Below are 25,455 nucleotides of genomic sequence, written 5' to 3'. Positions count from 1 at the left end.
ACACGGTGACAAACATTTGTCTTATCTCAATATAGGCTGAAAAATTCACCGGGGAAGGCTGTTTTCCCTCTTTGCCGGAGACTTGCAGATGGTGCCCGGGTGGGCTGTCTAGCAGAAGGAAATTAAATCCTTATGTCCTCAGAGAGCTCAGTGACACCAGGGGAGGGACTTCTCAGTTCAGCAGCAGATTTGAAAACGTGTAGATTTATCTCCTCACGTTCAGAGCGCCCTTGAAGGTTACCACCATTTTCACACCTCAGTGGGTATTGCCTGAGTCGAGTTCCTCACCAATCTGCATCCTCAGCCCCTCGGCAGCAGTTAAATCAACTACAGCACTTCATCTTTGTAACTGCAGCGTTTCGGAAAAATAAAATTAAAAAATGAAAACCACTCTTTTTATTTATAATATTGAAAAGAAGCACGTTGTTTCTCCTCTGCGCACCTTCCTGCTGAACCCGCCCTCGATTTACCGCTCCGTGCCACGACCACCGCCGACGGGCTGAGTGAGGGTCCCTCCCGCTCGGGGCTCGCCGGGCACGGCGGGGCGCAGGGACCCCGCACGTCCTGCCGGGGCAGCGAGGGGCGGGCCGGGCCGGGCCGGGCCGCGCCTCCCCGCTGCGGACCCTCCTCCGGCGGCGCTGCGGCTGGCGGCAGGCCGCAGGGCGGCTCTTCGGCCCGGGAGGCGCCGGCACAGCCACCCCGGCGTAGCCCGCAGCCTGCTCCGCCGGAGGAAGCCCGGCCCTCCCCGCTCATTAGCCCGTGACGGGGAGATGGAGGGAGGCAGGTCCGGCTAGCCCAGCCCCCGCCCCTCCTCCCCGCCCCGGTCCCATTCATTCCCAGCCCCTTCCTCTGCGCTCCTTCCCCGGCGCTGCCGGTCCGGCCGCCTCCCCGCCCCACGCCTCGAGCCCGGCAGCGGGAAGGGCCCTTCGCGCCGCAGCCATGGCCGCCGAGGGGGTGGACGAGCGCTCCCCGCTGCTCTCCGCGCCCGGCTCCGGCAATGTCACCCCGACCGCGCCGCCCTATTTGCCGGACAGCAGCCCCCGAGGTAAGGCCGCCGCCGACCCCCCCCGCTGCCCGGTGCCGCCGAGCCGCCGCCCCGGACCTGTCCCGGGGAGGGGGGCGGCGGGGCGGGGCGGACGGGCCCGTAGGGGTCGGGTTGGGGGGGGCAGGCCCGTGCGGCCGCGGGGGGGACACGGCGCCTCCGCCCGCTGACGGCGGCGCAGGGGCTCCCCCGCCTTTGTCGGTGGGGGCGGCGGTGCTGGGGGTGACTGCGGGGCCGGGCTGGAAGCCGCCGGCGCGGGGGAGGCCTCGCCCAGCCCCGGTGTGGGGAGGACGAGCAGGGGAACAACAGGTAACGCCGGGGCGAGTAGGCCGTGCGCTGCGCTCCGGAGTGAGCTCCTTAACAGAAAAAAAACAAGTAATTGTTTGCAGTGGCAGAACAAGTCCGAACCGGTCGGCTTGTTATAACTCACTGCATGTTGCAGCTTGCAAGATAATTGTTGGACTTCGGTTTCCCTATTAATTAGGAGCAGGATTAAGTAAAAGATCCTTAACTACGAGCAGCCGAACTCGGCGCAGGGAGCAGCTGCAGGGTGGAGGCGAAACGCAGGCGCGGAACCAAGTCTGCAGGTCCCCGTTCCGTCTCCAGTGACCGTCGCTGTGCGTTAGCCCAGGGGGGCCAGCCGATCAGCAGTCAGTTTTCAGTAGACAGGGAGCTCTGTGCAGCGTCGTTGTTGAAGTCCAAAACCACCAGGATGTCCTTGCGAACACGTTTCAAGGCCGTAGCTGGCTTTGGCTTTATTTTTAAAGCAAGTCAGGCACTGTAGTTACAGATCCGGAATTGTTGCTTAACAATATGGTTTTAACTTTGTCTGACAGACTTGGAAAATCATCTTGTTGTTCAATACCGAATATTTAGTAAGGAGGTGAAAAAAATTAACTTAGAAAATATAAATCAGGAAGTTTACAAAATATATTAATAGATTCTTTTTTTTTGCTAGTCAAATGTTATGGAGCAGAAAGCAAGCCGGGGGTAGAAAGCTGAAGAAATCAAGGCTAAGATTAGAGTAAGTTTTACTAGCAGTAGCCTTTAAAACATAACAGTCCTGATCTCACAGGCTCCAGTGTGTTGGCTCCTTCTTAAGGATTTTAATGTAATTGTATAGTTCTTTTACATATATATGTAATTAGAATGCTATGAGTGAATGTGTCTCTGTTTTGAATATTTAAGCCTTTGTAAAGTCAGCCCTCTTTGCCTTTATCAAAATGTATTTCAGTTACTGCTGTAGCTGGTGTTGACTGTTGACTTTCATTTGAGTTGCACGAAGGAATATTGGCCTGAAAAACAGTAGTGGGTTGTTTTTCAGTCAAATTGTGTAGGATTGGCATAATCCCTTATGTTTCGTAGCTTTAAAAAAATTCAGAAATCCTTAGTTTAAATTCTGTCATTTGATGTTTTAATTCTTAGTACTCCTTATTCTGTACCTATTACTTTTGTGTATGTTTCAGTCTGGTTTTGAAAAGGTCTTTATAGATTTAAAAAGTAATGAAAATGTGTCAGATCAGTGGCTCTTTCTTGAACCTAGGGTAAAACTCATGATCTGGGAACAAGCTGGCCCCCTCATGCCCACTTCGGTTGGTGGCTGTGTCCTGCTGCCCCTTCAGACAACCTCTGTGACTCCCTTTCACTCGCTCTGCACCGCTGGCAGGGTGTGGTGCTTCAGATAAGAGGCTTGTTCCCAAATATGAGGAGGAACCATAGAGCTCTCTTAAATGTCAGACATCACTTTGCAAGTTGAGGATCTTGTTTGATTGGTCCGCAAGCAAGCAAGCAAGCAAGCACACTAGGTAGCACTTGGAAACAGCTCTACAAAACTTACAAAAAGATACCTGCTGAACAAAATTTTGCAAAGCTGTCACATAAAGCAGGTAGCTCTAGTTTCCTTGCTCTGTTAGTTATCCTTAGTGAAAGGATCTATGCAAGCTAAACCTCCTTTTTAGCTTACAGCCAGTCTTCGTCTCTCTCTTTAGCGCAAGTCTAGTTGTAGAGGGAAGAAGCGTTCTCGTGGGGAGATGGGGTTTGCTTCCAACCCCCTTTCTGCAGAGCTCCCTTGCTTAACATCACTTGACTGGTGTGGAGCTGCAGAGGAAGGAGGAGGAAGCCCTTTGCCCTCCCAACTGCCAGCTGAATGTACATTAATAGATTTATCCCTGTAACTATCTACTGTGACCGATATGTCATCCTGAGCTTTAAATTAAGAGAGGCTGTGATTTGAAAGTAGGCTCCTCTTCCCTCGTTGGGCTGCAGCAGAGACCCAGCTGATCCCTCTCCATGTGAGCTGCTGGGTGGTTGGATTTTGGTAATGGCTCAGTGTCTGTTCCTAACGATGGAAGCAAGAAAAATTTTAAATGTGGAGTAGGGCACAGCGTTTAAGAAACTTTTTGCATAGACAAAGGGAGGGACCATCAGCTGTGCTCCCTGTAGTAGGGTAGTTATTCAGCGCTTTTTTCTCATTTGGTGAGGGGATCAGAGGGTTGTTCAGGCTTTCGCAGTTCTTAACTACCTGTCTCTGGTGTAGATCACTAACATTTTTTTCCTCACCCATCCCTTCCTGTAGGTCAGGATTAAGAACCTTTGATTCATAAATGTTTGGTTATTTGACAAGTAACCAAAACAACCTTATTTCTGTTTGACCTAGGTAAGCTTCAGGTGGTTCCTTGTGGTTTCTGTCCTTCCAAATACCAGGGAAGGAATTTCTGAGGTTGAATATGTGGTATCTTCTGCAGCATCTCTATCCTTTGGGGGTAAGAAGGGAGTCATAGTTTAGTCAGACATACTGCATGGCAGGGCACTCTGCTGATCTTTCTGAGCTAATTACTCTTGGACTTTTTTCTTAAAGAAATACTGATAACACAGCTGTAAACTTGTATGTCAGCAGCAGGAAATTCAGTATTATCATTAATTGTGTCTTGAAACACTTGGTGTGTACCTGACACTTGCCCACCATCCAGTCACATGCAACATGATGGACCTTTATGGGCTGTTTTTAGATGTTAGCCTGAAATTCAAGGTGTCAAAAAAAAACCAAACCAAAACAAAACACATATGTTAATGTGCTTTGTAATCTTTTTATTAAGAGGTAATGAACTGTGAACTCTGAGACAATGCCTTTATTTTCCTTTTCATATCCCCTTCCCCCCCTGCCCCCAGTATACTTTTCTTTAAACTTAATTTTGGTGGGTTTGCTGGTTTGTTTTTTGGAGATCCTCCAAATGCACTTTTTCTTTAAGTATGAAGGTTGCGGTGCCAAGATACCTCCGGCTTTCTGCTTCATAGCAAATGTTATTTGCGGCAGCACCACTCTGAAAAGCAGCCATTATTCTCTTGCTATCTGAAATTTGCTGAGCCAGCAGGACAGGAACAGAGAAGCTGCTTACCTGGAAGCCAAGCAGCTCCAGTGTGAGCCTCGAGAGGTGGCTGGCGGTGTCTGTAGGTGCTCACACACCTCATTTAACCAACTTCACATATCTTAAGAGTTGCTTCTTGCAAGTAGGGTATAGGTTATTATAAATGTCTAGAGGGGCATAGTTGTCAGTTCTTAAAGTATTCCAGGATTGTGGAAAGCTGAAAGGCTGAGGGGGCTGTGTGTCTTTTTTTTCTGTTTTATTTTCTAATACCCTTCAATATACTTTTTGCCTTTCCTTAGTACAGCTGCCCGGTGTCTAGCTGATAGAATTGAGAAGTTTCACTTTAAATGGAGAGGACAAAGCAAAGAAGTTCTGTAACATGATTGTTGCTTTTCAGAAAGGCAGCATCAAAGCTGGGGTTGAACTGCAGGAGTGTCTCGACAGAGAATTTGGTATGGGGTGTGCTGGACATGCGTTTTACTGTATGGCTGCCTCTTGTAGCCAGCCAGCGTGTCAGCTGCTCGCTGCAGGAGCAGTTCACAGCTGCTTATGGCCAAACCCCCCTTGCAGCAGCCTGGGCTTTGCCACTTGCAGCTCAGACACTGCTGTTCCCATCATCCAAATCTAAACCCGGGTTCTGCAGTGATCTAGTAGGCTTGAGATTGTTTCCAGTTGCCAAAATATGTGGATGTTGGAGCTTTGTTTTGTGTATGTTTTTCTTGTTTGTTAATTTCTTGTAATATCTCCTGTCTTGCATGTAGCAGTCTTGTACTGAAAATAGGGTGTCACAGGACTGCAAAAATATTGTTATCCTTAAAATTTTTTTGACTGGATGCTGTATTTTCTCAGAATAAAGTTCCTCAGGAACAGAAAAATCAGAACAACACTCTTAAGTTACTTAACGTGTTTTAAGGATGTTGGTTTCTACAACCAGTATATCAGAGCTGAAGGTGTGAAGTTCAGTTGCTCAAGTAACAGAGCATCAGTTTGTATGTTGACTTCAGAACTGCATTGCTGCATATAAGTTAATTTTGTTTCTCATCTGAAATAATTAAAATGCGTAGGATGTGATTCTGAGACCCTCAAGGTGTCCAGCTTCCTTCCACTGCCTCTGTGAGTTAAAACCAAGTATAGGTCTGGCTTGTTTGTAGGCCAAATAGCAACAACAGCGAGCACTGAACAGCAATGCTGCTTCTAAGGTTTATGATGACTTTTGGATCTGAAGGGCAGGCAGGGTTTCTTATATCCCTCCAGCTTATGACATTCACTTTAAAACAGAGTGAAGGAGTGATGAGTGCTTTCTTACAGGCTTAGATTTAATACTTGGGCCTGTCAGCCCTGACAGCAGTCTGTGATTTCCCTGCTCTGTTCAGCACTGTTTGCAAAGTGAAAGTAGGTTGATCTCTCATTGCTTCCTAGAAGATTTTGTTGACTGCTTGGATGTAATTATGAAATCATTTACTGAAATCCAAGGCTAATAATTTCAAATTATTAGTATTAAAGAAAGTTAACTATGAACTACTAAATATGCCTATTCCTTGTTTGCTTACCTGAAGAACCCTGAACATCTCGATGAAATAAAAGCTGGTGCTGCTACACACCAAGTAATTGTGGTAATAAGCTTGCGAGACGTTGCTGTGTTGAATTGTTTTCATTCCATGGATTCTTCAACCAAGGAGGATCCTGAGTGTTTCCTCCCGAGTTTGTTTGCCGTGGGGTCAGAACTGGTGAAGCCGAAATCTGCTCTTCCACAGGGGTCCGAGGCTGCTGTATTCTCCCTTGTGTTAGTGTGTCTTAATAAGTGACTTAAAAACATCCTTGTGCATCAGCGTTTTGGATCTTGGACAACAGAAATACTTGGAACCCTTAAAAGCAGAAGCTCTGAGTGTTCAGTTCATCTTTTTTCTTCAAGATAACATACGTTTGCTGTTGCACTCGAAAAAGCAGCAGAGTTTATGCCACTTCTCATTCGAGACTTGTTTCCTTAACAGAACTTTTCTGTATTTTTGCCTGTAATATTTGATACTATATAATAAATAGTTGACTGTGTTTCGGTTTCTCCAGATGTTTGTAAATGCCAGTTACGGCTCTTTTGCCTGTGTCTTGTGTGTTGTGGGGGGCTTTTGTTGTTGTTTGTTTGTTTTTGTTTCACTTTTCTTCATAAACCAGTCTCTGGTGGCTACTAATCTTTAGTGGGTTTGGGCTTTGTTTGGGGGTTTTCCCCCCGCTTTTCTAAAGAATGTAGCAAGTTGTTTTGAAAATAAAGTTGTATAGATCAGCCTTTTCTGTGATCCACTTTTCTGGAGTTATGTGTGGTGTGTCTGTATTGTTGGTATGCTTTATGTGCAGCTACGGTTGATGTTTAGGTACACAGAAGTTGTGCGGAAGGGGGGAAAAAAACTTAGATTTGTCTTATGTTTATACTAATCAGTAACTTTTTTTTTCTTATTTTCTTTTGTTCTGTATTTTTCCTGTATTCCCTAGATAGAGACTACATTTGCTGGTAGTGTTTTAGGATCCCCTGTTTGGTTTTCAACTGAGATTTCGTGGTCTCTTGCAGCAGAGCTCCCTCCTCCGTACACGGCCATCGCCAGTCCCGACGCCAGCGGCGTTCCCGTCATCAACTGCCGCGTGTGCCAGTCGCTCATCAATTTGGATGGCAAGCTACACCAACACGTTGTTAAGTGCACAGTCTGCAATGAAGCTACGGTAAAATGGATTTTTAGCCTCTTCTTTTTGTGGGGGGAGGTTGAAGTATGTTGTTGGTAGAATTCATGTCCTCACGCAGGAAGGGCGAGTCCCTCCTGCTGTCCCTGCCCAGGACCTGCCAGCGCAGCTGCCTGCTGCTGTGGCTGTTTCCTTCTGAGACAGAGGACAAAAGGCAAATATGTTGTTTAAGTAATTATTCTTCTGTAAAGAAGGGTGAAACTGTTGTGATGAAAAGAAATGAAGAATTGAATTGTTAAAGAATGGAAGAAACAAAATAACTAAACCACACCTCTCCCTGGATGTGTGCTTTCCTCCTGCAGTACTGTTCAGTCAATTTGCTTGCTTGCTAACAAACCACAGCAATTTTGAAATGCAGAAACTGTAGGTTATGTTCCAGTGATCACAGACATTTTTGCTCCTCCTCCCCTTTTCTTAATTCAAATCTTCAGCTTTTGGCCTCCTGCTTCTGTTTTTTCCTTCCCGCCAATTTCAGTTTTGGGATCTGATACTGCAGCACCGCACAGCTGCTGGGGCATTTACATGAAAAACACTGACTGGATTTATTTTATGTATTTTATGGAAAGGATTTTTAAGTTATTTCCAGAAAACAAGAAGCCTTGAATCTGTAGCAAAACTTTTTTTTTCCCCTCTCTCCAGGTAAAAGAGAGAGTAGAGAACTTGCCATTAATACTCACTTCCCCTGCCAATGTATGATGTTTCAGGCCAAACAAAGTATCTTACAGCTTTTGAGACTTATGATTTGCTATATGAAAGGGACCCAGAAACTTGACTCCCAGACTGGAGAAAGAGAATTTCAGTGCAGTTTAAAATAAGACTACAGTTCAGCATATTCTCTTAGTGACTGAGAGACAGACTGAAGTCCTTTCACTGTTCAGTACCAGGTATGGAGGCTTTCTTGATGTTCCGAGTGTTTTTTAAAAAAATATGCCACTACGTAAGCATATATTTAAAAAATTAACTACACTAGAGTCTTGAATTCTTCATTGCTGAAAAATTTTGATTTTTTCCATTACTTTGCAGAATCTCTTTTTGTTCTAGTGAGGAAATCTGCACTTCCTTCTCTGAGCAAAGAGAGAAAGCTTCCAATGTTGTCTTGACTCTCAAGTTTCCTCTGTAAGAGGAACTTCAGTTCTCTGTTAGCAAGAACTTGTCGCTGGAGTTGTTCCGCCTTGTCATACTGTTGAGGAAAAATATGAATTGCTATGACTTCTGATGTGTGTTCTCTGGTGTATTTTTTTTCCTTGTTTAGCCGATCAAAAACCCTCCTGCAGGGAAGAAGTATGTTAGATGTCAATGTAATTGTCTTCTTATCTGTAAGGACACATCTCGGAAAATAGGATGTCCAAGACCAAACTGGTAAGAATAAAAAACTGTAAGCGCCTTGAGATAGTTTTCATTAAAGTAATGGTGCTCTTTGTGTTGAGTATGTAAAACTAAAAGAGATTCAAGCCTGTGCCTCTATACATGGACAGCATTACTGAATTACTGCAGAGACAGGTTGTGATAGTGTCAATTTTTAATTTTTTTTTTTTAAGGTTAACTTCAGAAAAGGAAAAAAAAAAAAATGTATTTAGTGGTAGTCTCACATGTGTGCTTCCCATTTTGTCTGCATTATAAGGAAAAAAATGCTATAAAGAACGACAGAGAAGAAAATAACTTGTTTCTGGGATTCAACATTCCTAAGTTCTTGCAAACTTAATTATTGTAAACACACAGGTTGCTCACTTTGTCTGGTTCAGAGTGGGGACTTCAGAATGAAACAGGAGAGGGAGCAGTAAGTTGGCGTCAGTCCTGATCTCCCTTCTTTGGTCCACTGAGTGTTCAATCTCTGCTCAGCTTTCAACTTTAGTTTACACGTTTGTTATAACAGGAATAAGCACGATTGCCGTAGTGAGCATTGTTACTGTTTGGCCTAGGGTGTTGAAGATCCCACTGTGGCAGGAGTAACTTGATAGTAGGTGGTGCAGTTCTAATAGGAGAAGCTGAGATGAAGGCTAGATCTGCAGCTACTTGAATGGAAGCTCTACCATGCCAAGTGCCCAGGTCACCAGTCTGTTGGCTCTTCTGGTTTTGAAACATAGTTTGAGACTTCAGTGGGAGGGATTTTTTTTGTTGTTTAACTAATCGAGTGTTTGGGAAAACTTCAAAACATTCAAAATTTTTTCTCAGAGTGAAAAAACTTTGAAGGAGAATGTTGTGAATATGCCCTAAATGGAAGGCTCCGGATTGAAGGAAAGGCATCCAGAATACAATTGTGGTCAGACACGGGGAGAGATGCAGTGCAATTTAAATAATACTTCATTTTAACCTTCACTTTTTCATGTCAGGAAGTCTGATCCTCATTCTTCTTTGGGTTGATTAATTTGGGTACTGTCATTTTGGACAGACAAACTGTATAATTAAACTGGAAACACATTGAATATAAAAGCACATACTTTTCCTGTGAATTGTTAGCATTTAGTCAACCTGGGGTGTTTTTGTTCTTTAATGCACTCCATTTGAATGGAATTTTTACTGTACAAATGTGGACAGGCTGCTTATATTGACATGGTTGTCAGTAGTGTGGGAAGGAGGAGTATCTGACTTGGGAGGATGAACTAGGTTATGGAAGAGTCCTTACTCTTTCTACAAGTTGCACATGGGTATGTACATTCCAGTTGATGGGCTTGCTCAGTCTGAGTATTACGATTTTGTTTTCCTGAGAAGTGTTTCTGCCGTATGATGGCAAGTCTTTGATCTCTACAGGGTTCTGGCTTGCATGGCTGATCTTACAGTGAAAGAGAATGTTTGGAGAACTGAAAAGGAAAATGCTTTGGAGAGAGACCAAAACTGGGTCCATCATCTGTTTAAAAAGCAGATCATAGTTTAAAAGTGTAAGATATTCAGTCATAACTGAGCTAATTGCTTGAAGGCATCGTCCTTCCCTTTTGCTAGCTTAATTACATGTACATCTAATGTTCTTAACACAGTAGACGCATCATTACTCTTGGTCCAGTAATGCTGATCCCAGAAGAGCAGCCAGCTCAGCCTGCCTTGCCAGTTCAACCTGATGGAACTAGAGTGGTATGTGGGCACTGTGGAAATACGTTCCTTGTAAGTAAAGCACCAGATTCTCCTTCTCACCTCACTGTGTTATCACACAAGCTATTTGTTGTAAGCACTTTTAAGAGGTTGTTGTCTCACTCTATGGCATCATTCAGAAACTAAAGCTGCTTCTATGCTTGTACCGCTACGGATGTATGGTCTGTATTTGGTTATCTTTACATGCATTTCAAGGAAACTTTTAACCATCTTTCTGTGCATGCATGGATAAAACCCGTAGTCAGTCTTACTGCTTAGTGATGCGAGAGCAAACGGTGCAGGAAAAGGAAGGTAGGCTTCCTGCTTCTGCTGAGACTCGCGGTGATGGTTGTGTTCTGCTGTGGCTAAGAGAGCAGCTCTGCTGCTACTGTATAGACCCCTGAAATCTGTTTGTTACAGCACTTGTTAGCATCTCTGTCAGCTGTTACAGAACTGGAGATTCTGGTTTAGACGTGAGGCTGACAGTTGATGATATTCTTGAAGTATAAGAATATTCTTCTTCAGTTGAACTGTTTACAGCCTTTTACATGGATAAAGGGCTGCCCTACACAAATTTTGATTTGGGAACAGTCTCTGCAGTACACAAGTAGGTTAGTTTTAGCTTCATCATCTAGCCCTGCTAGAAAGTTTGTCATGTTTGTGAGTTATGGGAAATGACTGAGACAAGTGGTACAGCTGAAGGACCTGCAGAGTCACCGGAGTGGTGGGATGTCCCTGAAATAAAGGATCATAAGATACAAAAAGGCCAGAGAATACTCAAGTGCATTTTCTGAAAGGAAAAAGGCAGCTTAGGGGATGGCACTGAATGTGAGCTTGTATCAGCAGTGAGAAGTGTGTGCTTGTGATGGGCTCTATAATGGAATGGACTTGTGTCTTCAAATCTTTACTTCAGGTTTATGGATCAGTGAGGCGCGCAATAATGGTTTAACTACTATAGTAGATGATGAATACAGGGAACAGGAGATGGCTCTTAACCCCCCCCCCCCTTTTTTTTTTTAAAGGAAAACTAGTGATTTGACTGAATTTACAAGTAATGTACTGAGAAACCATTAGAGAGATGCTTGAGAAATGCTCTATTTTCTAATTCTGCCTATGTATTAAAAATATATAAATATTCCTATTATATATATATAAAAATATTCCTATTATAAACCTTGCAAAAGAACAGTAATCCACAACTGGAGATATCTGGAGTGGGTATTCTGTTTGCTTTTTATTTAAATGCATGTCTGTATGTGACCTTAACTAGTAAGAACATCGTATGCAATACAGAATAATGTTGCTAACAGGAAACTACTGATGTATGAAAGAAAAAGGCTGTCTCGAGTACATATTCTTAACCAGGAATCTTTTACTAAAAGTTGCCTTTTCTTTTAGCTTTTTTGGTTGTTTTTTTTGCTTTTTTGGTTGTTGTTTTTTTTTTTTTTTCCAAATATAGTAGCATGTTACAAACTGTTAAGTACCTGCAGGAACACTGTGGTTTGATACAGAGTCATAATTTAATTTTGTAATGCAATTACGGTTTTTAGCACGCTTTAAAACTGCACAGGCAAAAGCACCGCTGTGGAAGAGTTACAGTATTAAGTTTTAAGGTGGTCTCTTAACACAAAAAGATCATCTCTACTGTGATTTTTGGATTGGGATTTTTTTTTTGGGGGGGGGGTGGAGTCAGTGTTATGAAGTAAAATTGTAATTGCTAAATTACTGGCCTATTTTTGATGGCTTTCATAAGTATGGGGGTTTTATTTATCCCCTATTTAGCTTTTTTAAGTGCAGCCCAAATTAATTTTGTAGTTTACACTATGAACTTTTTAGGTGAACATAAGGGGAAAACAAACAAACAAAACCATAAAGACTGTTTTTTCCCTTAACTACCAGATTATGCCTAGAAAGGCTGAGTTTTCCAATTTGGAATCTGCATGTGATTTCAGAGCTGATGGTTGCTTTTAGGGAACTGCATCATTTTGAATTTTGTAGTCTGATCTGCCAGTAAGACCAGTTTACCACTTCACAGTACGTTGAAAAGAAACCTTCAAAATCACTAGAAATTTGAAGCTTGTATTCTGCTGAGTTATCAAGAAACAAACCTTTTTTTTTTTTTTCTCACATTATACAGTTAAGGAGAATCAGGAAAGTTTTTGAGGTTTGAGAGTGAGTAGAGAAGTAAAAAAGTAGAAGAGCTTTAGCCAGTCTGGAAACTCAGCTTCTGTGATGGTGGTTTTTTTATGAGTCTTTTGATATCTCCACACTGTAAAGCAAATAGGGAATGCTAGATGCATCTCTCAGCAACTCAGTAAGGTATCTCCTTTACTTTACTTGGCAGTTAAAAAATAAATAAAATAGACAAGCAAAACTAGAATCCCTGCGGCGAAAAAGCTGAATTGTCAGTTGCTTGTTCTGTCTTCTTTTAAGAGTATTAACTTGTTCACCACCTTTCTAAGATTATTTTTTTTCACTTTTCCCATATAAAAGCATAAGTATGGGTTGTGCTTTCCCTGCCTCTACACGTGGGGAGTGTTGTTTATAAATTATTAAAAGTGTGCTCCATGCTATGGAGTGCCTTCAAGTTACTGTGTCTCAGCTGGGAGGATGACTGAGCACTCAGGTGATACTGCAGCTAAACTATCACTAGTTATTCACATTTTGTTCATCAGATTATTTTTTTCCCTCGGGTAACTGGATAGGAGTCTTTTCTGTGTTAAGGTTTCTGGCAGATTTGCAGTTCAGACAAGTGGAAGAAGTGGTAGAAAATAAAAGGAGGGCAGGATGAGAGTTCAGCTGTCTTGCTGAATCGCAGTCTGACCTGGTTTGGGCTTTTTGAGAGCTGGGCTGTGGCTGAGCCCAGTTTGTTTTCTGCCAGCAGTGAGTCATTCCCTGCCACCCCTCTCCCAGGGGTCTCTGGGAGGAATTGTGGCTGTCAGTGGCAGGCAGGGGAGGGAGGGGTGTCCCTGTCCCCCCTGCCATCCTCCTGCAGTCAGAGACCCTTGAGACAAACAGCCAGGACCTGGCTGTGTGAGTACCAGCTGTGGGCTGAGCGCTGCAGTTTGTCAGTTGTGCTCTGTCAACTCCATTTTTTTTAAAGCTAATCAAATGCGAGCAGTATTTCTTCTAAAATAACTGAATAGAAAACCCTTTAAATTCTTTAGAAAACTAGTAAATGCTGAAGTATTTTTTTGCTTTCCCAAAGGACCTGGGGGAAGCAGAGGGGAAGCATTTTTTGGCAGAAAAGTGCAGCTGTATGTACAGAGGTGTATATATATGTGTCTTATTTGTTTGTTTGGGGTGTTTTGTTTGTTTTTTGTTCAGGTTTTTGTTTGTTTGTTTGTTTTCCTCTGTCTTGTCTTGAATGCATTGAGAACTATTGTAGGCTTAAGAAGAAAGCTTGACATTATTTTTCTAGCAATTCCCTTGGTGCATGTCTGGTTTTGTCCACAGTTGAAACATTTAAGAGCTCTCTGAAATCCTCATCTGTCTTTCAGTACATCTAACCAGGGATTTGGCTATTGTTTATTGTGTTGTTTCAATGGGAAAAACACAGTTTGTGTTGTCAACAGAGTGCTAAATTTCATGTAATTGTAACCTCAAGTTTTCCTAAGAACAAGAAACAACATTAGGGTACTTAAAAGCACTCTGAAGTGTGAGTAAGAACACTAGCTTAAAACATGATTTAAACTACTCGTTGAACCCACCAGAACTCCAGGAATTAGAATGCAGGTGAAAATAACCTCTCCCTACTGTGCTAATGTGATCTGAATTCCTGTAGTTTGAAGGTCTTGTTGCATTTTATTTTTGTGTAATTATTTCCAGTGTGTGCAGAAGGCATCATAACAGCGTTCCTCTTATTTCCAGGTAACTCTCAATGAAAACAGATAATTTTTTTTTCCGTCAAAATTTTGAGCTCAGATGGGTTTGAATTTTATCCATCAATAATTACAGCTAATAATTGGAAGTCTTTCAATAAAACCCTAGAAAGATCATTAATGAGTAACTCCAGAAATCAGGTTGCCTGCCCTGGAATAAAACTAGTGTACAGGAGTGAAGTTGAATTACAAATACATAAAATATAAGTCCAGGATTTAGATTTGCTTCTGTTTCTGGAGTTGCAGTTTATAAAGCTGAAAAGACAGCTCTGAAGAAGCCTGTCTACATCCCTGGTGCTGACAACTGCACCTTAGCCCACTTTTGCTGTGTAGCATTAAGTGAAACTGAGTGGTTTTTGTCAGAGATGCAGGCAAATAGCTAACTTGTTCTCTGGTAGGAATGTGGAAGTAGAATTAATGCTCCTAAAGCCCATTGTTCAGGTGGGGAGTGCCAACAGAAGCTTTCACTTTATTAAGGGATAAAATACAACTCTGCTAAATCAGTTTAACCAAGTCTTTGTAAACAAATAAATTTAAAGAACAACTATGTAACTAGTAGTGTATTATAACTGGACACTTCAGAACCAGGCAAACAATGGTGGATTTCTTCTTAGTGGGGAATTAGCCTCTTTAGAAGTAAATAAAAATGAGGAAGACTTTTGAGAGGCAGGAAAATGCACTCTAAATACTACAGATCAGAACCTTGCTCACAGCAAAACCTGCCTGTACTGGTAAGGCATTACTAGCCACATCCTCCTTCTTTGCACATAAGATCATAAATTCATTCATGACATTTAAATGGTGCTGTGCTGTTTGTAGGTTCTGCCTTCCCTGCAAGGATGGGCTCTGATTTTGATCGGTTTGTTGCAGTTAGAACAACATGACTGGATTCAGTAGGCTTCTGATTTCTCACAGAGATAAGGGAGATTTAAGTGGAGGCATTGGTGCTCTGCAGCGTAGCTTCTTCTGTGATAGCAATTTGCATAGTGACTTTTGTGTAAGTTAAGAGGCAAGGGGAGAGGGGAATTAATTTAATGTGCTAACTACCTCCAGTTGGGAAAGGCAGCAGAGAAGAGCTGCAATTGCAGTGGAACTGCTTTCAGAGCAAAGAAAAATAGTCTTATCCTATAGTTGGAAAATGCTTGTTTAATACTTGTATTATCACAGAGTCAAATCTAACAAAAACTGCTGGTTTTAAACAAGTGTACGACTGTGTAACCTCTGGGTCAGGTAGTTCAAGGTATTATCTTTACTGAGGCTGCTTCCCATACAGGTTTTAGTCAGTGCATGGAAGGTTGTGACCGTAGCATCTATGGGTTTATATACTGCCTTTTTAAAATGTCATAAAAGTAGTTGATAATGTTCTCTGTTGATATAAAACCTATATTTTATAAAGTAGATGTTTTTATTTTTTAACCTTTCTGTGAACACTTAACTCTGTTTTCATGAGCGATGGAAGGGTTGGGAAAAGATGGGAAAATGTATCTATCTGTAATTGTGCCAAGGAAAACACATTTATTTTGATTCAGGGTATGTTCATAGTTATGGAAGTAAGAGAAAAAAACTTTATTAATGTTGCTGTGTTGCCCACACTCTGCCTGTGGATGAAACCACATTACGTCAAGCGAATCTAGTAATACTAAGGCAAGGCATGGGAAACTTTCACATGGAAATCCCAATCCTGTGTTGCCACTGACAAAAGGGCATCCCATTTACGGAAGAAAGCAAGAAACAAGTCAAAGAAAGCCTGAGAAGCAAAATGTTTTCACAGTGACATTTAGCATGGTACAACAAACATTTTCTCATGCCAGTTTTTCAACCTTTTTGTTTTTTTCTTTTTACAGTGGATGGAGCTGAGGTTTAACACACTAGCAAAGTGCCCACACTGCAAAAAAATGTAAGTTCTCTGAAAGCAAGGGAAATTTATTTTGAGATAAGTTGCCAGTGTTTCTGCCATGAAAGTCTTTGGAGTAAAACATGTCTACCATGCTGATTATTTTGCTGTGCTCATCTGAATTTCAAGGCTAAAGAGCATGTTACGTGCACCTCAATTCTCCATTCTTCATGCACAAATCAGTAGCTTTGACAAATCAACATGCATTTATTAAAATGCTCTGTCTGAATTGCTAGAGGCAAAAATAAGCTGCTAACAATAGGCAGGAATGAGTTGCTAAAATTAAACTTATGTCCTTGAAATTTTACTACTTTTAATCAGTGTTAAATGTAGAATGTGAATTGCCTTATTGTCAAAGGAAGAAGTAATTTTGTCTTAGTTTGAAAGAGGTTTTACTGATTTCATACACTCAACAACTGACTTGTTTAGCATCTTAAACAATAAACAAGGTAGTACATTGTTAATTACTGTGGAATAACTTGTCTACTTATTTGCTATTTCTTCAATAAGAAGGAGAAAAATTAGAATACAAGAGCTGTAAGACAGTTTCTTGTTTTGTTTTTTTTTGGGGGACTTTTTTTTGAGTATTTGTTTGGCCTTTCTTATCTGAGGTTGGGTATACTTAGTTTGAAGTGCTGTTAAAAGCTACGTAACTAACATACCTTAAATTTGTATGGAATCTCAACCACAAGGTGTGAAATAAGACTTACGAAAGTGTCTGAAGTAATATTTGTGTCTTACTGATTAATTTAAATATTTTTCTTCCTTTGATAGTCAAGTGCTACTCCCAGTTAAAGGAGCAAATGTGTTTTTTGTTTGGAATGGAGAACCACAGCTGTGCTGCATGTTGTAGGAAAACTGGCAAGTCCTTTAGGAAGCAGAAGGCTTAGAATAAATGTACTGTAGATGTTGGCATGGCCTGGCCTTCAGCAGTGATTGAAATCTATTACTGGAGTACGTGATAGACAACTCACTTCTAGTGATCTCATGAGTGTAACCGATCAAGTGTGGACTAGTGGATGTTCTAGTTTGCTCTGGTCTTGGTGACATGTTGCTTTGTAAATTGTTGTTGTGATTTTGGTTTGGTTTTTTAGTGTCTTAATTGCATTCAGTCTTTTCAGTCCTGGGCGGAGGGGTTGGTGTTTTGTGGTTTGATTTGTTTTTAAACTAACCGCAATTATGTTTTATATTATATCGTATCATGCTTGATAGCTGATCACAGCTTTTTTTCTTTACTCTCCTTAGGTACAAAATTATTTGCTGTTTAACTTTAAAACACCAAAACAAAAAAACCCAAACCCAACAATAACAGCAACAACAAATAAAACACACTCTAAGCAACAGTCCAAAACTCATTAGCATGTGATCTTTTGGTCTGTCTTCTTTTGACCTATGTTGCTTGTATTTGAAAATACAGCTGGAGCCCAAGGATTTCTTAGTATTTTTGTTTTCTAAAGTGCAAAGCATGCTATCTGTATGTAATGAAACCAGAGCATCTCTGCAGCGCAATTTGTGAAAATTACAGCTTTTGCGGCAACTGAGTTGCAGAATACAAAACAAATTTTAACAAACAGGCATTTTTGTCCTTGGGCTGAGGATGCAAACTATGGAATACTGTAATTTAGCTTTGAATTAGTTGCTTGGTGTCTTCCCACGTTTGGGATGCGATGGTCAGGAGTTTTGCACTTCCAGCAGCTTAAACACTTCTAATGCATGGATTTAGGGCACAGTATGGGTGAGGCAGAGCTTTGAATCGTGATGATGGAATAAATAGCTGCAGTGACCTGCTGCTTTCTATCAGCCCTTTGTGTTGTCCCACCTGTATCCAAGTGGTCAGAAGGGAATGTGGGGTTCTTTATTTCAGCTAATTAATGCAAAACTTCTTTCATTAGTAGCTGACTAGTCACATGCAAAACTAGTCATTCCTTCTGTTGACTCAGTTGATGACTGTCACTGAAAAAAAGGATAGTGAGGCAAAAGGCACCTTGAATTGCTGCTATGGTAGGCTTTTCAAGAAGATAGCTGCTGAGACTTTTAGATTCTCAAATAATTGTCATTATTTTCTTTCAAATGTTTTTACAAGTGTGGTCAATCACTGCAAATGGCTTGTTTGTGATCACCAGTTTGGAGACGAAAATGCCTTGTAAAACTGCAGGGAAAGTTAGGAGTTATTACGCAAAAAGGTCAATAACAAAATAATGTTCAGGGAAAATAAAGCGAGTGTGCCTCAAAGTTCATAAACAAATGAACCTTTCATATCTGGATGTCAGGGGAAACAAGATCTTGGTTTTCTTGTTTGTTTTCAGTTCCGTCTACCTGCTACCATTGTGGTCACAAATCTATTATTTTGCGACATACTTTTTGTGTGTGTGTCTCATCTTCCCCTCCCACCCCAAGAGTAATTTTTTTAAAAAATAACTTGGGAAATATAGGAAATTAGTTGTGATGCAGAGAATAAAATAATTTATTTGGTAAATAACCACATCTCTTTGGAAATGGGCCACAAACCTGGCCATGGCCATATAGGTATAAGCTGTTTGCAGAAGCCCTGCTGAGGTTGTCCTGCCTAACACAGGCAGTTAGTTGCATGTTACCTACTGCATTGGGACAACAAACATAGCTAATGAGGAAATTGTTTCAATAAAGTTTTAGTTAGGGCAATGAAGCTGGTGAGGGGTCTGGAGCACAAGTCTTACAAGGAGCAGCTGAGAGAACTGGGGCTGTTTAGCCTGGAGAAAAGGAGGCTGAGGGGAGACCTTATCGCTGTCTACAACTACCTGAAAGGAGGTTGTAGCATGGAGGGTGTTGGTCTCTTCTCCCAAGTAAAAAGTTACAGGACAAGAGGAAATGGCCTCAAGTTGTGCCAGGGGAGGTTTAGATTGGATATCAGGAACATTTTCTTCACAGAAAGGGTTGTCAGGCGTTGGAACAGGTTGCCCAGGGAACCAGTGGAGTCACCATCCCCAGAGGTGTTTAAAAGGTGTTTAGACGAGGTTCTTAGGGACATGGTTTAGTGCCAGAGTTAGGTGATGGTTGGACTCTATGATCTTGAAGGTCTCTTCCAACCAAAATGCTTCTATGATGCTATGATTTTATAGTGTAGAGGATGACACCAGGGAATGAGGGAGAAACTGTTTCTTTTACTGTTTCAGTGTTCTTTTGCGTTACAAAATACTAGATGTTTATCAGCCTGTTTCCCGAAAGAGTGAGCAGTTTAAGGAAGGCTTCTGGTATTTTTCTCATTTAATGAGGGAGTAGAAGCAGGAACTGTTTTTTGTCTGCTGCTCTCTTTCCCTAATTATTTATTAAAACGTTTATAACTTGAGGATCATGACATCGTTTACTAGAAAGGCAATTGAATGGTACAAGGTTTTACTTCAGAGTGCCAAATGTCTTTTTTTTTTTTTTCTTTTTCTTCAGAACCTACTTGTTTTTCTTTTTAAGGATGAACCCTAATGAATTTATAACGTTCTTCATACCATAAAGTCTGCAGGACCTTCAGGAAAGAGAGAGATGTTGGAACCCCAGCATTACTGTGGAGGTTCAATTCACCAGTGCATTTCACCTTCAAAATACTGGCATTTTGATCTTCCTCTTAAAAACTTCTCCAAAAGTGTGTCTGAAATTCTGGCAATAATTCCTATTATTTGGTACAGAAGAGATAATGAATTCTTTCTTGTGCTACTCCTATAATAGTCTATGTCCCTTGTGCCTGTTTTCCCTTCTTCTAATTACTACCTGATGCTAAATTGGCTTTGGTGTCTTTTATATCTGCTGCTGCTGCCCAAAGGTCTGGCACGTGCTTTTGCTTCTTTAGCAGCAGTTCAGAAAGAAGGAATCGCTGCCTTTGGGATGTTGAGTTCACCCTCATCAGTCCCACAATGGAAACAGCTGCTCCTGTGATTTAAAAATGTTCTTTTGATCCCAGTTTTAATATTTCTGAATGTGCTTGTCGGAGTTGCTGCAGTTGGTAGGTTTTGGGGCAGGGTTTTAGCTTTCTTTATTCAAAGTTAATTCAGGCTTTTAATGTGCAGTTTGGGGTGGGTAGAGGGAAACCTCACTATTTAGTGTGGCCCAGTGGCTAATATCATTGTTAGGAGATGAAAAATAAATCAAGATTTATTTGGATTGCTAAATATTCTGAGATATGTTATGTGACCATTGAAACTTAATATATTTATTTCAACTTTGCTTTCTGTGGAAAGAAAAAGGCAGTTCAGTTAAGACATTATTTACATTTCCCTTTTTGCAGTATATGAGGTGATGGATTTTCCCCAGACTTTCTGACTGAATAGAAGGGGACAGAGCTTGAGAGAAATATGGATGGAAAATACACATGCCACCTGCAATATTATGATTACAAAAACAAGATCATAAGTCAGACAGCTCTGACAGTGAAGGTCTCCTTCCCAAAATGAAGTTTGTCTCTGTGTGAAATACACAGTGCAGTAAATATCATGTGTGTTTTAGGTGTATTGAACATGACATTTCTATCGGCTTATCTTAAGGTATCCAGCTCTGTAATTGAATTAACTTTCGGAGTACAGAGCCAGGAAATCCTGCAAATGAGGGAACCTAAGGGCAGTTTGGCAAGTAGTTCAGCTTGGTAGTTCAGCTTTTGGAGACATCTCCTCCCTGTCTCCTTTTATAAAACTTCTGTTTGGTTTGGCGTGCATTTGGCTGGTTTTTTCCACATGTATCTTGTTATCAGAGAGATCACTCTTACAGAGTGGCTGTGGAAGTATTTAGGGTGGCTTTAGGGGAGTGTGTGGGAGTGGCTGGTGTGAGAGGGTGGTAAGATACGATTATTTCCCCGACTCGGAATTCTCCCATGCTAATCATATCCCCCCAGTCCCTCAGTCCCATCCCAAATGTGTATTCACCATACAGGCTTTTGGTAAGAAGTAATTTCCTCAGGGAAGTTAATGATCAGGGCAGTTTGGGGACTTTCCTGTTCTGGAAATGTCTAACAGGTGGCTTTTGAGTGGTCGCTGTGTTCAACCCTTGCCTTGCAAGGTGAAGCTCAGAGTGTGCATGTTAGCTTCAGGTCTGTGGCTTGTGTTCTTTTTTGTTGGAGAATTTTAGAAATCCCTTGTAACGAAGTAATATTGGAGTAAAGCTGCTTAAACCAATCTATTTGGAGGCTTTCTAAGATGAATGCTTAAAAAATTCTAGTCACATGCTAAGCATATGAGGCCTTACTATGTGGTTGATTAACTGCAGCCAGAAATTTAGTCAGTCATATGACAGATGTGCTACTTCAGTAGTTAAGCAGTGCTTTCTTCTGTTACATATATTTGTCCTGAATATGTTGAACTATCATGAGATGAAAATTATTTTCCCTTGCATTTTTGAACAACTAGCAACCCAGTATTTCCAAGGGTGTGTTGATCTCCCAGGATGGGATGAAGTTGGCTAATGACAGCAGGTTTCAGGATGCTTCCAAAATACCTCTACGATAGATGGTACATGTTTTATGAAGGCATCTCTGCCTCTCTAGTCCTTTCAATTGACCTGCGTGTTCACTGTGTTTCAATGGAATTAAATCATGTTCCTGTCTTCATTAGTAGAGCTGTATGTGATTGCAAATGTGTGACTCAAGATGTATTTGCTAAATGACACTGAGCTTCTGGAATAATTTTTCTAACCTGTAGTAAATAATGTATGGCTTTATTTGCATTTTATATTGTATTTGACTGAAGCACCGTAATAGTTAGCTTAATGCAGCTGGTAGAAACAAAGCTGTCTGTCTTGGAGTTCCTAGTCTACGTGATGAGTGACAGAATTTCCATGAGATTTATTTACCTTGGTTGTCAGCAGTGATTTGTGCAGCTCATGTAACTTGTACAACTCTAAAAGAAAGTAAAAAGAACTTATCACGTTTCTGAAGTTACTAAAGCTGACGTAAATGTGTCTAAAGAATTTCAATCTTTGGAAATGCTGAACACAAAAAATTTTTTGTGTTTGTGACTAAAAGTTTATTTTTTATCTTCAAGAAATGGGGTAAGAGTTTATCCACTCAACAGGATTGAGCAAACTATTTCAGGAAATAGTTGGTGCAGGTTATTACTGGTAATGAGATTTTAGGGATGGTAGATCTGATTTCCAGTTACTTACATGCATTAAATGCATTATTAGATGTATCAAAGCTACGTATTGATGTATTAAAAGTCTAAAGGGTGTCTTACAGCCTACACTGAAGTTGCAAAGCAAGCTTAGGTTTTGCAGTCCAAAGGTTATTTGAGATACTGATCTGGGTGCACTGTGGATATGGGAGGTAGACACGCTCAAACTGTAGGTGTGGCACCTCTCTCTTGGTTGTAAGCATCTAGATTTTTAGACACTGAATAAGCTTTACCAGTAGTTCCCCTTTGAATAAAATGTGGACTGTGTCTCTTACTGCTTGGTATAATTGTAGATTTTGCCTACAACTATATAAACTTAAGATGGTGTATGTGTATTGCCATTCTCTTCCCCGCCCCCCATTCAGACTGAACAGTTACTATTTACGTAGAGAGCTTTTTTTGTTGTGGGGCTTTTTGTTTGTTAATTTAAAATACCATTTCTTTTCTAACAGTTCTTCTGTTGGAAGTGCGCTGCCACGGAGACGCTGCTGTGCATATATTACAATTGGAATGATATGCATCTTCATTGGAGTTGGATTAACTGTGAGTGATATACTATGATATACTTGCAACTGTGTGCAGGGGTGTGCGTGTACAAAGGAGATTCCTGGGTCGACCAGTTCTTCTTTCACCAGCATTTGAGTAAAACCTCCTATGTTTGTGTGGCGTTTGTAATCTCTGTTAAAGCCATGGACTTTACCATCTAAGTTAGCCAGAAAAATGAAATGTTCCAAAACAAAAAAAAGTTCTTGCACTTTGCTCTTCCTCATGTTAACTTTGACTCTTCATCTCTGTAAAAACTTCAGTTTTATGAAAAATGGTTTTCACTGTAGAATTTTGGAACATCTGGCTTTTGCTAGAGCTCTCAAAATTTCCAGGTTTCCAGAAATACATACTGCTGTATAGCCAGGAATGTGAGTTCCACTGCAGGGGGTGAATGGGATTCCAAAAGTTAGAAACATGTATACACACTTGTAATTTGTACAAGGTATAAGGAGTAAAACCTGGTAATAAGCTATTTACAAATTAAAAGGTACATGTAGTTTTCTGAGCAATAGGGTAACAACCACCTGGCTTGCTTTGCTTTGAAGTATGTGGTAGTGGTTACTGGAGCCACCTTTCAACCCAGCAGTTCCAGAAGAGCATGTATGAGGAAATACCTGCAGTTTAATTCGTATGTGTGATTCTCATTACACCTCTAACTTGCATGATAACCAGAATATTTTTTTATGTGTGAGCCTGAATGAGTTATGAAGGATTTTCCAGTTTTCCTAATAAAATCAATGACAGCCAGAAATAAAACCACTTTTTTTTTAAACAAACTTACCGAGTTTGAAAATTATGATTCTGTTTTACCATGGGTGTGCCCAGAGGTTTTTGTAGCCTCCATCCTTGGAGCTTTTTGGAACCCAGCTGAATTAAAACCCTGAGCAACCTGGTGTGACTTTAGAGTTGACCCTGCTTTGATCAGGAAAGTGGCACTAGAGACCTCCTGATGTCCCTTCTCAGCTCAATTATCCTATGATTGTGTAAAATCAAACTAATAAAATATCTGACTGAAAGATGCCAAAACGCTTCTTTTAATGTGATTTGCTCTTCCTTGAAAAGCAGATAGTTCTGTATGTTTGATGCTTTTGTTTTCTCCTTTTAGGTTGGTACACAGGATTTCGCCAGGCGATTTCATGCAACGTATGTTTCCTGGGCTATTGCTTATCTCTTAGGTTTAATCTGCCTCATTCGAGCCTGCTACTGGGGAGCCATTAAAGTCAGCTATCCAGAGCACAGTTTTGCATAGAGAAATTGTTAGATTATAGCAGATGAACATCTAGTAATTCTGGATATGACATCTTGGACACTTTTAAAACCTTTCCTGTAAGGATTCCATTCTGTTCAAAGTAGTTTTAAGACTGGGGGTCTCCAAGAACAAATGTTCATTGCACTACATAATATGCAAATAGTTTGTTTTGCTGCTAGATTCCCAAGCTCTGAATACTAAAGCTGTGTTTACATGTTCATAACTCTGTCTTTATAGGTGTTGAATTTTATTTCAACAGACAGTATTAAGTTTTACATTTCTTTTGTTATGTTAAAATCAGTCTGCCATTTTTGTAGATGATCAGTAAGAATTCAAAAGCAAGAGTGTTTATAAGTGTTTCTACAGTAGCTTCACATTTGTACTTAACATTTTAACTAAAATTATATTAAAGTGGCTTGCTTTAAAACCTAAGCAATAAGCATTTTGCTTGAACTGCTTACTGTATCTTTTGCCCAAGATCATAGTGACCTTATTCAGGAAACGACAGGTATGAGTGAACTTTAAGAGACTGACGCTGTTGCTAGAGAGACATTTGTAAACACTGTACGCTTTGAGATTTTTCAGGTAGAGAGATGCTGTTTTGGTAGTCCAATTAAATTTCCATTTATCCAGGATTGGATTTCAGTTAGGATAAATGCTTTCTTCTCAAGGATCCTGGGACTTCGGTGTTTGGTTTTGTTTTGTTTTGTTTTTACTGGCAAATCACGACAGCCATGCTCGGATTATGGAACTTAACTCCGGTTATTCGTACAAGTTCCTTTACAGGGTCTAAGGGAAGTATTTCATATGACTTGTTTTGTAATACTTCAGTGTCACATAGGTGACAATAAGGTGGTGATGGGCTGCCTCCTGCTTTCCTCTGATCATGTCAGATTTTCCCTGTTTGGGAGAGTTGCGCACTGGTCACTGCAAAGGGAGACACTGTAAATTCACGTTAACTGCTGTAATAAGAAATGAGTAAACTATTACTTGGACCATTCCATTAAAATACATCTAGTCGATTTAGCACTGACTTGCCAAGAGAATACGGAAACAGAAAGCTTTTTCTAATGATGTATTCACAAAGGATTGAGGGACCAGTTCTTGCACTGCCCATATTCATAGTTTTAAACAAGTTTTTGCTAAATTCGGAAGGAATGTCCCGAGTAATTTAGATGACTGTAGTAATTTAGATAATGGGGTCAGATGGGTAAATTAATGTGGATGTTTCAGGGATACATGTAATTTAAATTATCTATGTTCCTGCTAGGACAAAATGATACTCAGATAAGGATTTTGGAGCACAATAAATGTAAATGATCAAACTGTAAATGATCTGTCTTTGTATGACGCTAAATGTATAAAAGCAGTAGCTCAGGATGACAATGTACCTTTTACAAATAAACTAATAAAGAAATAAAGATTATTATTCAAACTTAATATATTTTGTTATTTATTTATAAATAAAAATACACAAATGGAAGAATTTCTAGTATGATAGGGGAACAACAAAGGTATTATGCAGCGGAGGTGAGCTCTGTCTTTTTGCCAAATGGCAGCCTC

The 25,455-nt window shown here is 40.8% G+C and overlaps 1 protein-coding gene across 2 annotated transcripts; it reads left to right on the top strand.

Annotated features, from left to right (window-relative positions):
- Positions 1-716: 716 nt before the first annotated feature.
- Positions 717-25,332, top strand: PIP4P2 (phosphatidylinositol-4,5-bisphosphate 4-phosphatase 2). 2 transcript variants are annotated; one of them, XM_065053952.1, is made up of 7 exons: positions 717-1,045; positions 6,971-7,116; positions 8,387-8,493; positions 10,107-10,230; positions 15,923-15,975; positions 22,550-22,640; positions 23,749-25,332. In XM_065053952.1, the coding sequence occupies exons 1-7, from the start codon at positions 940-942 to the stop codon at positions 23,890-23,892; spliced, it is 771 nt and encodes a 256-aa protein (XP_064910024.1). In that variant the 5' UTR covers positions 717-939; the 3' UTR covers positions 23,893-25,332. The 2 variants fall into 2 exon arrangements, with proteins under 2 accessions (XP_064910024.1, XP_064910023.1); XM_065053951.1 differs by having other exon boundaries at positions 735-1,045; positions 6,968-7,116.
- The last annotated feature ends 123 nt before the right edge of the window (positions 25,333-25,455 follow it).

Source organism: Columba livia, chromosome 2, assembly GCF_036013475.1.
Source record: "Columba livia isolate bColLiv1 breed racing homer chromosome 2, bColLiv1.pat.W.v2, whole genome shotgun sequence".
Taxonomy (NCBI): Eukaryota; Metazoa; Chordata; class Aves; order Columbiformes; family Columbidae; genus Columba; species Columba livia.
This window is presented reverse-complemented; position numbering and strand designations above follow the sequence as displayed.